This window comes from Scyliorhinus torazame, chromosome 1 (genome assembly GCF_047496885.1).
Source record: "Scyliorhinus torazame isolate Kashiwa2021f chromosome 1, sScyTor2.1, whole genome shotgun sequence".
In the NCBI taxonomy this organism is placed as follows: Eukaryota; Metazoa; Chordata; class Chondrichthyes; order Carcharhiniformes; family Scyliorhinidae; genus Scyliorhinus; species Scyliorhinus torazame.
In genome coordinates, this window is record NC_092707.1 from 149,623,302 (window position 1) to 149,640,271 (window position 16,970).

General features: G+C 45.5%; 1 protein-coding gene across 3 annotated transcripts in view; it reads left to right on the plus strand.

Annotated features, from left to right (window-relative positions):
• Positions 1-16,970, plus strand: part of rps6ka1 (ribosomal protein S6 kinase a, polypeptide 1) — a 491,911-nt gene that overhangs the window by 258,721 nt on the left and 216,220 nt on the right. For all 3 annotated transcript variants that reach the window (XM_072501006.1, XM_072501007.1, XM_072501008.1), the window contains 3 exons: positions 220-301; positions 2,290-2,370; positions 12,419-12,498. In XM_072501006.1, the coding sequence (XP_072357107.1) occupies positions 220-301; positions 2,290-2,370; positions 12,419-12,498 (243 nt within the window). The remainder of the gene's footprint in view (positions 1-219; positions 302-2,289; positions 2,371-12,418; positions 12,499-16,970) is intronic.

A 16,970-nucleotide genomic window follows, 5' to 3' on the forward strand; every position in this document is an offset into this window, starting at 1 on the left:
ATCCCCGTAACCCTGTTACACCACCCAACCTTTTTAGATACTAAGGGCAATTTAGCACGGCCAATCCACCTAACCTGCACATCTTTGGACTGTGGGAGGAAACCGGAGCACCCGGAGCAAACCCACGCAGACACAGGGAGAACGTGCAGACTCCGCACAGACAGTGACTCAAGCTGGGAATCGAATGGATGGTTTATAGTTTCTATTTTGCTTTTGCAGGTGTTCTTGGTGAGAAAGATTAAAGCACCTGATTCAGGTCAACTCTATGCTATGAAGGTTCTGAAGAAAGCAACATTGAAAGGTAGGACCCTGCTGAGCACACTATAAAATGGTCGTCATAAAAGATGCAGTAATTAGTAAAAGGCCTTATGGTGGAAGGAGAATGGGGGAAAACAGTATTTTAAAAAATATATATTTTTATTCTCCATTTTCTTCAAAATTTACACCCCACTAACAAACAGTAAACGGTAACGAATACAATGTCAATCCCCTTATTAACAACAACGATCCCATCCTCCCACCACCCCCCAAACAACAGCCTGCATGACAATATAAGCATCAAATAAAACAAAACTTCCCAAGGAGAACAAAAAAAGAAAAAGGAATCAGGAATCGCCTATAATCCACCCCCCCCCACCCCCCGAAATATTCAACGCCATCCAAGCCCCAGAAGAGTACCGTGAATGACACCCATGAATTGTAGACCCCCCCCCCCCCTCTCCCCACCACCACCACCACACACACATTCCTCCCCTCCACTTCCTCTTGTAAACTCCTCCCCCAGCCTCTGTTCCTTCCCACAACTTTTCACCCCGGCTACACTCACCAAAACCTGTTCTACCAGGCTCTGATGGCCGCAGCCCCACCCCCCACGTCACTCACGTTCACTGGCTTAAACCAGCCAGCATTGAGGCCCCCGCCCGGGTCTTCTTCCCCCTTGCCCGGGACCAGGAAAACCAAGAAATCCCCTTTAGCACACAACCCCAGCATACACACCCAAGCCCCAAAGAACCATCATTGCAAATGAAAGTCCCAACTCTTCCCTTGTCCAAATATACAGCGTCGACTCATTTAGTACATACACCAACACGCAGTGAAAAAATAAAGTTACATGAGGCTACATCGGTACAAGACTCGCTCTCAGTCCCATTTCCCAATTCTGCCACAGTCCTTCTGCCTTCGCAAACCCCTCCGCCGTTTCCGCCATCCCAAAATAAAAGTCATTGGATTTATAGGTCACCCTCAACTTCGCTGGATACACTATGCCTTCTTCACCCGGCTGAAGGCCGCCCGCCTCCTCGCCAGCTCCACCGTAAAGTCCTGGTATATATGTATACGAGCTCCAGCCCACTGCACCTCCCGCTTCTGCTCTGCCCAGTACAGGACCTTCTCCTTCACGCTGTACCTACGGAAACAAACAGTTACTAGTCTTGGCGGCTCACTCGCCTTTGGTATAGGCCTCCACGACCTATGAGCCCGATCAGTTCGCATCAAGAGGGATCGTCCCCCTCCCCCAATAGCTCCGCCAACATCGTGGCGAAATACTCCCGTCGGCCTCGGGCCTTCCACCCCTTGGGGCAGACCCAAGATCCTCAGATTCTGCCACCTGGATCTGTTTTCCAGGTCTTCCATTTTGGTTTGCAGACCCTTGTTGGTCTCTATCACTCTCCGCAGCTCCTTTCCCATCGAGGTGAGTTGATCACTGTGCTGCGATAATGCCTCTTCCACTTCCTTCAGTGTCTCACCTTGCACCCGCAACTCCACCGCTGCGCTCGATACCGCCGCCCTCACTGGGGCAATCGCCTCCTCCACCAGCATTTTCAATACCCCCCCCATCTCCTTCTTCATCGCTTCCATGTGCTTTGTGAACTGTTTTTCAAGTTCCACGGCCATCACTGTGGTCATTTCTTCTACTGTGAGCAATGAGGCCTCTCCTGGTGCCCCAGCCTCCGCTTTCCTTACAGTTCCCACGCTGACTTTTCCACTCCCTGGCGGACTTTCATTAACCCCCTTTTTCCACGGCCGTTTTTTTCCCCAACTTGGAAATTTCTCCTCACTGTGCCTTACAGCTTTTTCAGCCTCCGTTGACTCTGGGACCAGGCGTTAAAACCCCAAAAATTCTATTCCTGAACGGGAGCCCTCCGGTGTGCGGCTGCCTCCCGCCCGCCGTCACCGGAATTGCCATCGGAAAACAGTATTAATGTGTTGTGTATTTTGTATTGAATGATGTAAAGATATCACTTATGATGCCATAATCCCTGTATCAACCATAATTTTGCTTTGTTGCAGTGAGGGATCGTGTTCGGACTAAATTGGAACGAGACATCTTGGTGGATGTAAATCATCCATTCATAGTGAAGCTGCATTATGGTGAGATTTTTGTTTTATTCCTTGGCAGGAAAGAAATTGCATTAGAGAGGTTATATGGTTAAATCTGGAAGAAAAATAATTGGTTCATCAGTTCTGGTCAGCACACTGCAGTCATTATTTTTGTATTTGAACGAAAGGTATTTACATTGAGATGAGAGTAGCTTACCTGCCTCTGAACCAGAAGGTCTGGGTTCACGTTCCACTCCAGGACTAGATAACCAAGGGAGATGCATACATAATGTGGACAAACAGGTTCAGTATAAATCTGCAAATATTTCCAACACACATCATTAAGAGCGCAAAAGGTTTCTCGTCAGCCAGTGATGGAAAATATATTGGAGCCTCTACCATCCCTATTCATTGCTCCAGATTATATAATTCATGTAAAGTGCATGTTGCCGTAATAACTCCAACTCCTTATGGGTCAGTTGTTTGGGCAATTGGTATGGATCAGATCGGTGCCAACAGCTGGAGTGGATTTGGGAACTGTCTGGTGGAGATTGCAGCAGCGTGGTAAGACCTGCCTTCAGGCAGAGAATATGAAGAACAAGAATTAGCCTTTTTCGCCAAAAGTTCCATCTGATAACTGAAGGAATAGATTAGGTGCAACGATTGTATACACATTTGGTGTACGACTTGGATTGGATTGGATTGAATTTGTTTATTGTCACGTATACCGAGGTACAGTGAAAAGTATTTTTCTGCGAGCAGCTCAACAGATCATTAAGTACATGAGAAGAAAAGGGAATAAAAGAAAATACATAATAGGGCAACACAACATATACAATGTAACTACACAAGCACTGGCATCGGATGAAGCATACAGGGTGTAGTGTTAATGAGGTCAGTCCATAAGAGGGTCATTTAAGAGGGTCATTTAAGAGTCTGGTGACAGTGGGGAAGAAGCTGTTTTTGAGTCTGTTCGTGCGTGTTCTCAGACTTCTGTATCTCTTGCCCGATGGAAGAAGTTGGAAGAGTGAGTAAGCCGGATGGGAGGGATCTTTGATTATGCTGCTCGCTTTCCCCAGGCAGCGGGCGGTGTAGATGGAGTCAGTGGATGGGAGGCAGGTTTGTGTGATGGACTGGGCGGTGTTCACGACTCTCTGAAGTTTCTTGCGGTCCTGGGCCGAGTAGTTGCCATACCAGGCTGTGACGCAGCCCGATAGGATGCTTTCTATGGTGCATCTGTAAAAATTGGTAAGGGTTAATGCGGACATGCCAAATTTCCTTAGTTTCCTGAGAAAGTATAGGCGCTGTTGTGCTTTCTTGGTGGTAGCGGCGAAGTGGGTGGACCAGGACAGATTTTTGGAGATGTGCACCCCAAGGAATTTGAAACTGCTAACCATCTCCACCTCGGCCCCGTAGGGGTGTGTACAGTACTTTGCTTCCTGAAGTCAATTACCAGCTCTTTAGTTTTGCTGGCATTGAGGGAGAGATTGTTGTCGCTACACCACTCCACTAGATTCTCTATCTCCCTCCTGTATTCGGACTCGTCGTTATTCGAGATCCGGCCCACTATGGTCGTATCGTCAGCAAACTTGTAGATGGCGTTGGAACTCAAGTTTTGCCACGCAGTCGTGTGTGTACAGGGAGTAGAGTAGGGGGCTAAGTACGCAGCCTTGCGGGGCGCCGGTGTTGAGGACTATTGTGGAGGAGGTGTTGTTGTTCATTCTTACTGATTGTGGTCTGTTGGTCAGAAAATCGAGGATCCAGTTGCAGAGTGGGGAGCCAAGTCCTAGGTTTTGGAGCTTTGATATGAGCTTGGCTGGGATTATGGTGTTGAAGGCGGAGCTGTAGTCAATAAATAGGAGTCTGATGTAGGAGTCCTTGTTTTCGAGATGCTCTAGGGATGAGTGTAGGGCCAGGGAAATGGTGTCTGATGTGGATCGGTTGCAGCGGTATGCGAATTGCAGTGTATCAAGGCGTTCTGGGAGTATGGAGGTGATGCGCTTCATGATCAAAGTCAGGACCACTGGTCGGTAGTCATTGAGGCACGTTGCCTGGTTCTTCTTTGCGGTATGATGGTGGTCTTCTTGAAGCAGGTGGGGGCATCGGAGTGGAGTAGGGACAGGTTAAAGATGTCCACGAATACCTCTGCCAGCTGGTCCGCAAAGGCTCTGAGTGCACGACCAGGGATACCGTCTGGGCCCGTCGCCTTCCGAGGGTTCACTTTCAGGAAGGCCAATCTGACTTCGGAAGTTGTACATAATGACCGCTGACTCAGCCTGTTTCACAAAGTCTCAGTCCCTGCCAATTTATTTCTCAGAATTGTGACTCCCTATTGAATGTATAAATTACTAATCCAGCAACAACTGATGCTAGAACTCTGGCAGAAAATGCTGGAAATAGTCAGCAGCCCTGGCAGCATCTGTGGAGAGAGCAATAGCATTAACATTTCATGCTGATGAACATTTGTTAGGACTGAAAAAAAGATTAGACATGGAATAGGTTTTAAGCAAGTGAAGAAATAGGGGAAGTAGGGAGGGGAGAAAGAGCAAAAGGTAAGATCTGGAATAGGGTTAAAGATAGGAAACATTAAATAACATTTTGGATGTTGGTGCAAGGTAAAAGAAGATGATTATGACATAAGTAAAGATGGTGTAAATTGGAAAACAGAATCATCACCAATAGTTGCCATAAAAAACATATGAAAAACAAAAAGGAACACATAAAGAAATAAAGAAAACAGGCACGAGGTTATGACCATAAATTGTTGAGTCCAGAAGCGAGCCTATTGCTGAATCAAAAGTTGAGATGCTGTTCTTAATGGTCATGTTCAGTTTCATTTGGAGAATTCATGGGACTGAGGACAGAGAATTAAAATGAGAAGTGTCCAGAAGCTTGGGGTCATGCATGCAGTCTGAGCAGAGGTGAAGCTGCAATTTACTTTTGATTTATTATATAACATTCACTGCTCATTATGCACTTCCCTTTTCACTGGAGAGGCCAAACACAGATTGGGTGACCTTCCTTGCAGAACACCTCTGTTCAGTCCAGAAGCATGAGCCTGAACTTCTGCTCACTTGTCGTTTTAATTCTCTCTCCCACTTCCTCACCGACCTTGACCACCTATATAGTTCCAGTGAAGACCATAAGACATAGGAGCAGAAGTAGGCCATTCAGCCCATTGGGTCTGCTCCGCCATTCAGTGAGATCATGGATGATCTGATATGATCATCCTCAACTCCTCTTTCCAGCCCTATCCCCTTAACCCTTGATTCCCGTACAGATTAAAAGTCTGTCTGTCTCAGTGTGACAACTGGGAGGTATTAGGAAATTGGATCGAAGGTGTAGTGGGTAAAACTGCTAGCACTGAGCCAGAGGTATAAGCCCACACCTGGCCAGAATTACATTGTCCCGTTCAGACTTAGACTCGTTAATTTGTATTTCTTATTTCTACCGAGGCTGAGTCCCAATGCATGCCGCAGATGCACATTGTATTCCGAAATCCAAAAAATTCCGAAATCTGATACACTCTTGGCTTCAAACATTTTGGACAAGGGATGCTCAACCTGTGTGACATTCATACATTCTGTTCCTTCCTCATATTTTCTGGTAAAAATCCACCTCATCACTAATCTGCACTCCTACCTTCTCCTTTAACATTGATTTTCTAATTTTCCATGCAACTGAACCCCCCCCCCACACCCTCTGATTTAGTTTAAAACCCTATCGCGACAAAGGACCAGAGTGACAGTCAGATGACAAACTGTTATTGAACAAAAAACGTTACTGGATCACCCCTTTACTGGATGAACAATTGGTGAAAACCGAGGTGGACACTGGCACAGCCATTTGGTACCAGAAACTGTTTACCAAGAGAAACTACGACATATCGCCTTAAAACCGTCAAAGATAAATCTATACCGGGGAAGTGGCCATATCGATGTAAATGTGCAGTTAAACGACAGACCGCATACTTGCCCCTGCACATCGTTAAAGGTAACTAACAAGCCATAATGGGGATAACCTGGGAAACTGGACTGAGGTGAATCTAATATTGGAATCCGAAGCAGGTTTACCGAAGCTTTGAAAGAAACATGCCATCATCATGGAGAACTGGGAAGCATGAAAGCGACCTCAGTCAAGCGAAATATTAAGGATGAAAATCAAGCAAGGGGCTTAAAAGCTAGGTGAGTGCTGTACGGCATTAAGCAAAAGGTCAAGACAGAATTCGAGAGGCTGGTCAAGACGGGGGTCCGCTAACCCATTAATGTAAGCAATTAGACCACGCCCATAGTACCTGTGATGAAGAAAGATGGTTTGGCATGAATATGTGGTGCTTTTATAGTCACTATCAATCCTGTGCTGTTCGTATCTTTAATTAATTATTTATTTGCTGAGTTGGCTGGAGGCCAGCATTTTAATAAAGATGACCTTAGTCTGGCTTACTTCCAGATAAATATAGATCCAGTTTCACAACAATATTCGATAACCATGTCACATAAAAGGCAATTCAGATATAAAAGACTTCCATTTGGCATCACGTCCTGCGTTACTCCTGTGCCATGGATCAATTTTGAAGTGGACTAGAAGGTGTCCAATGGTATTCAGCCGATATTTTAGTTACTAGAAAGAATAAAGAAGAGCATCTTCAAAATTTAGATGCTACACTTCAAAAACAAGAAGATTGCAGACTACAAGTATAGAAGGATAAATGTGAATTCTTCAAATCCTCTACTGAATACCTGGGGCACATAATAGATGCAAAGTGACTACACAAATTGCCTTCAAAAGTAAAAGTCATAACTGAGACACCTGCAGCTCAAAATGTGACTCAACCTCATTGGTTTTTGGGCTTACTAAACTAATATGGTTTTTGGCCTTACTAAACGAATATGGAAGTGTTGGGCGAGATTCTCCGACCCCCCCGCCGGGTCGGAGAATCGCCGGGAGCTGGCGTGAATCCTGCCCCCGCCGGTTGCCGAATTCTCCGGCACCGGAGATTCAGCGGGGGCGGGAATCTCGCCGGTTGGTGGGCCCCTCCCCGCGATTCTCCGGCCCGGATGGGCCGAAGTCCCGCAGCTAGAATGCTTGTCCCGCCGGCGCGGATTAAATCACCTCTCTTACCAGCGGGACAAGGCGGTGCGGGCGGGCTCCGGGGTCCTGGGGGGCGCGCGGGGCGATCTGGCCCCGGGGGGTGCCCCCACGGTGGCCTGGCCCGTGATCGGGGCCCACCGATCCGCGGGCGGGCCTGTGCCATGGGGGCACTCTTTTCCTTCCGCCTTCGCCACGGTTTCCACCTTGGCAGAGGTGGAAGAGACTCCCTCCACAGCGCATGCGCGGGGATGCCGTGAGCGGCCGCTAACGCTCCCGCGCATGCGCTGCCCGGCAATGTCATTTCCACACCAGCTGGTGGGGCTCCAAAGGCCTTTTCCGCCAGCTGGCGGGGCGGAAATCAGTCCGGCGCGGGCCTAGCCCCTCAAGGTTAGGGCTCGGCCCCCCAAGATGCGGAGAATTCCGCACCTTTGGGACGGCGCGATACCGGACTGATTTGCGCCGTTTTTGGTGCCGGTCGGCGGACATCGCGCCATACCGGAGAATTTCGCCCGTTATCCCTAATCTAGCAACTATTCTCAAACCTTTACACATCTTACTGTATCAAAGCAGGAAATGGAAATATGTGAATCAGTGTGAGAAGGCCTTCGTACAAGCTCATTACTAAAATCAGAAGTCCTGACACATTTTGATCCGAAGTTACCATTGCAACTGGCTTGCGCGCATCACCATATGGAATGGGAGCAGTGATTTCTCAGAGTGTCCACTGGTGAAGAGGAGCCAATAGCGTTTGCATCAAGATCCTTGAACAAAACAGAAATGATCTTTGCACAGATAAAGAGGGAAGATCTCGGCATCATTTACAGAATCCGGCTTTTTCATCAGTATCTGCATGGATGGAAATTTACTTTACTAACAGATCACTGACCACTGACAATATTTGGGCCGCACAAGGGTATTCCATATCTAGCAAAAAGCCGGAGGCAGAGGTGGGTGTTGCTGTTGTCAGCACATACATAACGCTAAAATGTCATAAAGTAAATCTCCAAAGAAATGCTGATAGACTCTCTAGATTACCTTTACCTAATGAGTCGTCAATTAATAATTTGCATAGTGATTTCTATTTTGGAGAAGTCGATAACTTGTCCTGTGGTTACAGGAGTTTTAAGAAGTATACCAGAAATAAAGCATTCCTGTCAGAAGTTATGGACATAGTACTTTGTGGCAAGACTGCATGAACAAACTCAGTGTTGAAATCAAATGTTATCCGAAGAGTCAAACTGTATGTTCAGGCTGCTTGTCTCCTCTGGGGAATGAGGGTCATCATTCCGCCATTGTTCAGGAAACGTGTCCTAAATCGGCTCCATGAAGGTCATTGTAGGGCGGCAAGAATGAAAGAGATAGCCAGAAGCTATTTTTGCTGTCTAGGGCTCAATAAAATTGAGGTGAAGGTGGGCATCTGTTTGGCTTGTGCAAAGGTGTGAAACCTGCCGCCACCAGCTCCATTACACCATCGGAATAGCCAGAAGAGACACAGCAAAGAGTTCATGTAGATTATGCTGGACCATTTGAAGGACAAGTGTTTTTTACTGTGGTTGACGTGCACTCGAAATGATCTGAAGGCGCCATTACGAAGACTACGTCCTTGGAGACGACAATAGAAAGACTGAGTGAGTTTTTAGCAAGATTTAGTTACCCTGAACAATCTGTTAGCAACAATGGGCCACAGTTCATTTTGTAAGAATTCTCAAATTATCTAAAGGAGAACGGAATCAAACGCATCCAATCCACTCCTTATCATCCTGCCAAAAGGGGCTGGTTGAAATGTTTGCTCAGACAATGAAGCATCCATTGAAGATAACTCCTAAGCAAGGATCATTGTCAAAATGACTAAGCCAATTCCTGATGATGTACAGGAATACAACACAATCGTCAATGCACAGTTCTCTGGCTTGACTCATGGTAAAACATCAGTTATGCACAGGGTTTGATTTACTGAAGCCACCTAAGACAAGAGAAATTGTTGAGAGGAAACAGCAAAATTAAGTTGAACAACTGTCATATGAGGAGAGGCTAAGTCGGTTGGGATTATCTTCTCTTCGCCAACTCTGCACCCAGAACCACAGTTCACTCCCTTCCCAGGTGCACCTCCTGGTCTGCCTTGCCCACTGTAGCACAGTGGTTAGCACTGTTGCTTCACAGCTCCAGGGTCCCAGGGTTGTTTCCCGGCTTGGGTCACTGTCTGTGCGAAGTCTGTATGTCCTTCCTGTGTCTGCGTGGGTTTCCTCAGGGTGCTCCGGTTTTCTCCCATAGTCCAAAGATGTGCAGGTTAGGTGGATTGGCCATGCTCAATTAGTGTCCAAAAAAGTTCGATGGGGTTACAGAGATAGGGTGGAGGTGTGGGCTTAGGTAGAATGCTCTTTCCTGGGGCCAGTGCAGACTCAATGGGTCAAATGGTCTCCTTCTGCACTGTAAATTCTCTGATTCTATGATTAAGTACAGTAAGAAGTCTTACAACACCAGGTTAAAGTCCAACAGGTTTGTTTCGATGTCACTAGCTTTTGAAGCGCTGCGCCTTCCTCAGGTGATTAAGAGCATGGATGCAGCATTATCAAATCATAGCGATCAGTTTGCCACTCTGGTGACTGAACTGACTTTGGGGGTTGAAACCAATGAATCATAAAGAACCAAGCTGAATGACCAGGAAAAGAGGTCCAGGAGGCAGAGCATCTGAATTGTGGGGTTACCGGAGGAGATCAAGGGCCAAATCCCCACGGAATATTTCACACTTAAATATGCATACCTGGATCCCACCAGTGAGGCCTCTCACGAGATTGAACAGCCTCGTCGCGTCCTGAGTTGGACGTGACAAAACGGTTAGATTTGGCCTAAATGTTTTTTTCTTTCAGTTTAGTACTGTCCTCAACTTCTTTGGTTAAGCATGGTTGGTTTATTCCCTTCCTAGAATCCTTCTTACTCACTGGGATATATCTTTGTTGTGAGTCATTAATTAATTTCATAAATATCTGCCATTGCTGATCAACCGTCTTTTCTGCTTGAAGAGATTTACCATGCGGAATTAGTGAAGTCTTGCGACACTAAAACTCAGTAGAAATTGGAGTTAAACTTCTCAGATGCAAACAAGAATCTTTATTGCCTCTATTTGATTACAATTAGGAGAAACTTAAATCTATTCTCAATAAAGCCTGGCTACCAAAAGGACTTAAAGAGAAGTAACTTGTACACAATTTAACTGTCAAAATAATACAAAAATTGTTTCTTGCTTATGGCAAAACAGCTTGCATTTACTTCAAGAGTTAGAGTGGAAAAGTGAAAATATGAAAAATAGAGATAGCAAATAGTTAGGTCAAAGTATAGGATGATCCCGGAATAATGATGGCCGTACGGACCATCATGTTTAAAGGAAATCTTATCAGTCTTGAGCCATCTATCTACACCTCTATGTCATCCTAATTGGTTTGGGTTAGAATCAAATACATTTGATTCGATGGTTAATTGTCAATCCTTAATGTGCAACATAAGTTCTGAATGTTTCGTGTTTGAATATTTGTATATGTTATGGAATGCGATTCTGTGCTTTTATCATGACTGGTTTCTACTGGTTTTCTTCTGACTTTGCTTTTATCCACATTCTGGACAATGGTGCCTTAATATTGCTATGGTGCTTACTTGGCCTTGATCTTATTACTGGTACAGCTAATTTCTTAATGTCAAACTGTCTTTGAAATATGTTTATTAGAACAATAACTTTTTCATCTTGCTTTGTGAAAATGTTGTTTTTATCTCCAATTAGTTTATGCATGTGGCAGGCTTTTTGTGTCTCTGTTGAAGCTATGTGTTTTGTCATGACCTGAGGTTATGAGTGCTGAAATCCTCATTTTAAAATGGGTATTAAAACTGGGTTTTAATATTTACATTAAAATAGCCTTTTTATCTATCAGGAAATAGTTGATTACTATCACTGCTAAACTCCTTTCCCAGTCCACTCCAGCCAACTCTGCCCTCATTCCTTTGTAATTACCTTAGCACAGTTATTTCTGACCCAAGTTTCTCACTCTCGAACTTAATGTTGTGATCACTGCTTCTTTTACTCTGAGATTATTTATTAAACCTGTCTCATTACACATTAAGTGAAGCTCAATTTAAGCTTAAGGAACAGTACCTAATTTTTTGACAGTCCTCACAGCACAAAACAGAGTTCAACAATTTCAGACCATACCATTACCCCCATTTCAATTTATTTTTTTATTTTTGTGTTTTTTATTTTTGTGTATTTTCCTGTTTTTGTTTTTGATCCGCAGCTGATAGTCATGTTTTTGGTTTTCTCACTTACACCACCTCTGGACCTAACTTTTGTTATCCTATCACCATCTTTTGTTTTGTACTATTATCCCGTTTGTAATTTAATCTCTCCTTCAATGCTTTCATGGGCATTCTTTTTTGTTCTTTACCACTTCCTCTTTCCCTGCCTCTGTATTTGCTTAAAACCTATTACATATCTCGTCTAATCCAGTTCTGATGCAAGGTCTTTGGTCTGAAATGTCAACTTTGTTTCTATCTCCACACATGCTGTTAGACTTGCTGTTTAGTTCCAACTTTTATAAATATTTTACGGGTGCATTTATTTAATCAAATTCAGCAAATATAATATTCATATTATTTTAAACTGTATTTGCCCATACCATGGATTAGAGCACTGTAAAACTATTTGACCTTGATCACAAATTTCTAACTTAAACTATGCTGGTGATCAGTATGGAAATCTTACGGCGAGAGTAATTGATGCTAACACTAAGTATCCCAAATAGGAAAGTGGAATGGGTATGATATCCTTCATTTGAGTTAGTGTTTCCTTGTTTTACTTTTAACCTGAGTACTTTGGCATCTGCATCCTGCTTTTGATGAATAGTTGAACTGCTTGAAAGAATTGTCATTTATTCCAGAGCCTGTCCTGTGTCATTTGCTTGTTATTGCCTAACTAGTTTCAGGAGATGATATGCATATCTTAGAAAAATGTCTTATTTTGCAGCTTTTCAGACTGAGGGAAAACTTTACCTTATCCTGGACTTCCTCAGAGGAGGTGATCTTTTCACCCGACTCTCTAAAGAGGTATGATTCATCTATCTCTCTCTGGTGTAATAAATTGTCCAGTTAAAGGTAATCCAGTAAAGCTTGTGTAAAGATGATTTGAAGTGCAGAGGAGAAATTAACAGTTGATTGTATTGTTTGCAGTGTTTTCGTGAGATCTCATACAATTACCAGTTCAAGATCTAATTTTATTTTCAACTGAAACACTCCGCGCTGAGATTAGTATTTATTACATTTTTGCTCTTTGAAACATGTGTTTTTAAAAAAATAAATTTTTCAAGTTGGGTTGAACTCTGAGGCTGGGGTGGGATTTTCCCACCAATCCATCATGTGTTTTTTGGCGGCGGAGGTGGCCCACCAGTGGGATCTACCAGTTTTCCCATTTACAGCACCCCTTTTCGCCAGGAAACCCTGAAGGTGGCTGCGCAGTTCGATAGAGTGGTCAAGAAGGCATACGGCATGCTTTCCTTCATCGGAAGGGATATTGAGTACAAGAGTTGGCAGGTCATGTTACAGTTGTATAAGAATTTGGTCCGGCCACTTTTGGAATACTGCGTACAGTTCTGGTCGCCACATTACCAAAAGGATATGGATGCTTTGGAGAAGGTGCAGAGGAGGTTCACCAGGATGTTGCCTGGTATGGAGGGCGCTAGCTATGAAGAGTGGTTGAGTAGATTAGGATTATTTTCATTAGAAAGACGGAGGTTGAGGGGGGACCTCATTGAGGTCTACAAAATTATGAGAGGTATGAAATGCATAAATGTCAAAGGATCTTAGAGATTTGCAGACATTTCATCCTTTGATGAGTTTTAAAATTTCATCCATGCCATTGTATGGAGGTACTGTGCAGAAACCAGGCATCAAACCAAATGGAAAGTGAATTACTCTCGGTCTGCTTTCATGCTGTTTTGCCTGCCTGCCATGATCTCAAGTGGTGCGTGATGCATAGCCAGAATAGAAGGAGAAAAATAGTTGGAAGATGTGAATATTAATGTCTTTGGAAAAAATAATAAAGTGTAGAGACACACCTTGTCAATTAAGATCAACGGTGAATTCCTGGAAAATGTGGACCATTACCTTTATTTGGAACTTTCTCTTGATGAAGGCAGTGTTATGGGGCAAAATTCTCCCCCAACGGCGCGTTGTCCGCCGACTGGCGCCCAAAACGGCGCCAATCAGACGGGCATCGCGCCGCCCCAAAGGTGCGGAATGCTCTGCATCTTTGGGGGCCAAGCCCCAACATTGAGGGGCTAGGCCGACGCCAGAGGAATTTCCGCCCCGCCAGCTGGCGGAAATGGCGTTTGTTGCCCCGCCAGCTGGCGCGGAAATGACATGTCGGGGCGGCGCATGCGCGGGAGTGTCAGCGGCCGCTGACAGTTTCCCGCGCATGCGCAGTGGAGGGAGTCTCTTCCGCCTCCGCCATGGTGCTGGAGACCAGTAATGTTTTGTTTAAAGTAAAGAAAATTTGTGATCCCAAGAATTTGCTAAGAACATAGAATTTACAGTGCAGAAGGAGGCCATTTAGCCCATCAAGTCTGCACCGGCCCTTGTAAAGAGCACCCCACTTAAGTCCCACACCTCCACCCTCTCCCCGTAACGCAGTAACTCCACCTAACCTTTTTGGACACTAAGGGCAATTTAGCATGGCCAATCCACCTAACCTGCACATCTTTGGACTGTGGGAGAAAACTGGAGCACCCGGAGGAAACCCACACAGAGACAGGGAGAACATGCAGACTCAGCACAGACAGTGACCCAAACCGTAAATCGAACCTGCGACCCTGGCGCTGTGAAACAACCGTGCTAACAACTGTGCTACTGTACTGCCCATAAGAGAATAAAGCCACAAAATTCCATGACTATTGAACAAACAAAATAAACTTTAATACACACAGTCAAAAAATTAAACAGTTTACAATATCTATCTTGTACCTCATGTTGATTCTGAATGTTAGAGTATATGTAAATTAATAGGCAAACTGGCCGAACGCACTACACTGCACAATAAATGGTAAATATGCTCAGGACAGATCCCATGGATTTCTCAGCAACCCACCCAGACATCAGTGAAAACTGAGAGTCAACTGTGGGGAGGCGGTGACGTAGTGGTATTGTCACTGGACCAGTTAACCAGAGACCCAGAGTACTGCTCTGGGGACCCAGGCTCATATCCCGCCCCTGCAGATGGTGAAATTTGAATTTGAATAAAAATCTGGTATTAAAAGTCTAATGACGACCATGAAACCATTGTTCATTGTCGTAAAACCCCATCTGATTTACTAATGTCCTTTAGGGAAGTGAATCTGCCGTCCTAACGTGGTCTGTGACTCCAGATATGTGAACCACAGCAATGAGTGATAAATGTTGGCACAGCCTACGACACCCACTTCCCATGAACAAATATATATTTTTTTAAATCCCATTTAAACTCTGTCTCCCTCACGAGGGATTCAAAACTTTTCACTTTCACAGTTCAAATGTCTGAATTCACTCAAAGCCGCTCCGTTTCGGACTGCCTCAACAACTGCTCACTTCCCAAGGTTTCAGGCTCATCTCCTGACACCATGTTCTCCTGGATTCCCAACTCTGCACTCCAGCACCAATTTGCAGGCACAGCTTCAGCTCTTCTAGCCTGTCAAGCCATCACAGCAGTTCCAAAGGGTAACCTTTTCCCCCCCTAGCAGCCTACAGCATGGAGTCACCAATCTTGCTCTGTTTTTTCAGCTCTCCAGAGCTTCTCCCGAGCCTTCAAGGTCCCCAGTAGTTTTACTGTTTGGATACGTTCTTTGCTCCTGTCCCTGGTGATTCCGACCCTTGGTAGCTCCTGCCCCAGTCCTTTCAGGGTGTAATCTCTCTCTCTCTCTCTCTCTCTTTCTCTCTCTCTCGCTCTCTCACTCATACTCGCTCTCTCTCTCTCACGTGCTCTCATGCTCTCTCTTGTTGGGACCTCCCTCTGTCCCCTCTCCCTATCCCAGGACTCCTCATTATGGCACACCACTCCTGGGTCCTGTGAGTGGGTTTTGCACATTTTTTTTCCCCATGCGGATGCATTGGGCACTTGTCCCTGGCCTGAAGATCTCACAATGCTGATTGAGGCATGCGCAGTCTGTTTCTGATTTGCGCATGTGCAGAAACTCCCAGAGCACGTTGGAACTTGTGGTTTCCAATCTCTGTTAGGAGTGTTCCTATTTCTTGACAGCGGACATAGACAACATTCATTATTGCTTCCAATGAACTCGGCCTACTTCCGACTAGGGAAGAGTATTTGAGGACAGATCTCAAACGCAAGACTAAGTCTCATGGTTTGCCGGGCAACAATGATCTACGCTCTTCTATATGCTTCAGAAACTCACAGCAGGCAACTCAAACCAGTGATACCTTCGCAAGATCCTCCAAATCTTGCAGCAAGAAAAACAGTCCAGCTGTAGTGTCCTCTCCCCAATCAACTTGTCCTACATCAAAATGTTAGTCACTCCAAACCAGCTCTGCTGGATGGGGCATTTAGTTTGTATGCCTGACATCTGACTCCGAAGGCAACTGCTCTGCTTGGAACTTGGACATGGCAGGAGACTTCAGGAGGTTACTGGAAATACTTTAGAGATGTCCTCAAAGCATCCCTGAAGAAATCGAGCATCTCTTGAGACTCATGGGAGCTCCTGGCTTGTGATTGACCAAAGTGGCGAAGGTTATGGAGTGGGGTGTTTGTGTGTGTGTGTGGGGGGGGGGGGGGGGGGGGGGGGGGGGGGGGGGGGGGGAGAAGAAGAGTAGATGTCTGCTGACAGGGGAGGGACCAGGCTGATCACATGGAATGTGAGGGTTGAATGGGCCAGTGAAGAGGGCCCGTGTGTTCACACATCTGAAAAGCTTAGAGGCAATGATACAGGAGACATACCTGAGGGTGGTAGATCAGACTAGGCTGAGGAAGGGGTGGGTAGGGCATGTATTCCATTCGGGACTAGATTCCAAAACAAGGGGGGTGGCGATTTTGTTTAATAAGCGGGTGGCGTTCGAAGTGGGAAGTATAGTGGTGGACTCGGGGGCAAATACGTTATGGTGAGCGGGAAGCTGGAGGGGATGCCGGTGATGGTGGTGAACATTTATGCACTGAACTGGGATGATGTAGAGTTCATGAGGTGTTGGGGAATACGGTTTTGGATCCAAGGCTGGATCGGTCGAGTTCGACGACAGGGAGGGTGTCACCGGTTGCGAAGGAGCTAAAGGGGTTTATGGGACAGATGGTGGGGGTAGATCCGTGGAGGTTTTGGCAGCCGAGAGCAAAAGAGTACTCATTCTTTATGACTAGGACGTTGTTGGCGGGGGTGGTGGACGTTACGTACTCGCCGATAGTAGTGTCGGATCATGCCCCACACTGGGTAGACTTACAGGTGAGTAAGAAGTGGGGCCCACACTGGAGGTTAGATGCAGGATTATTAGCAGAGGAGGAGGTGTGTGTGTGGGTGAGGGAGGCCATTCGGAGATATGTGGAGATAAAT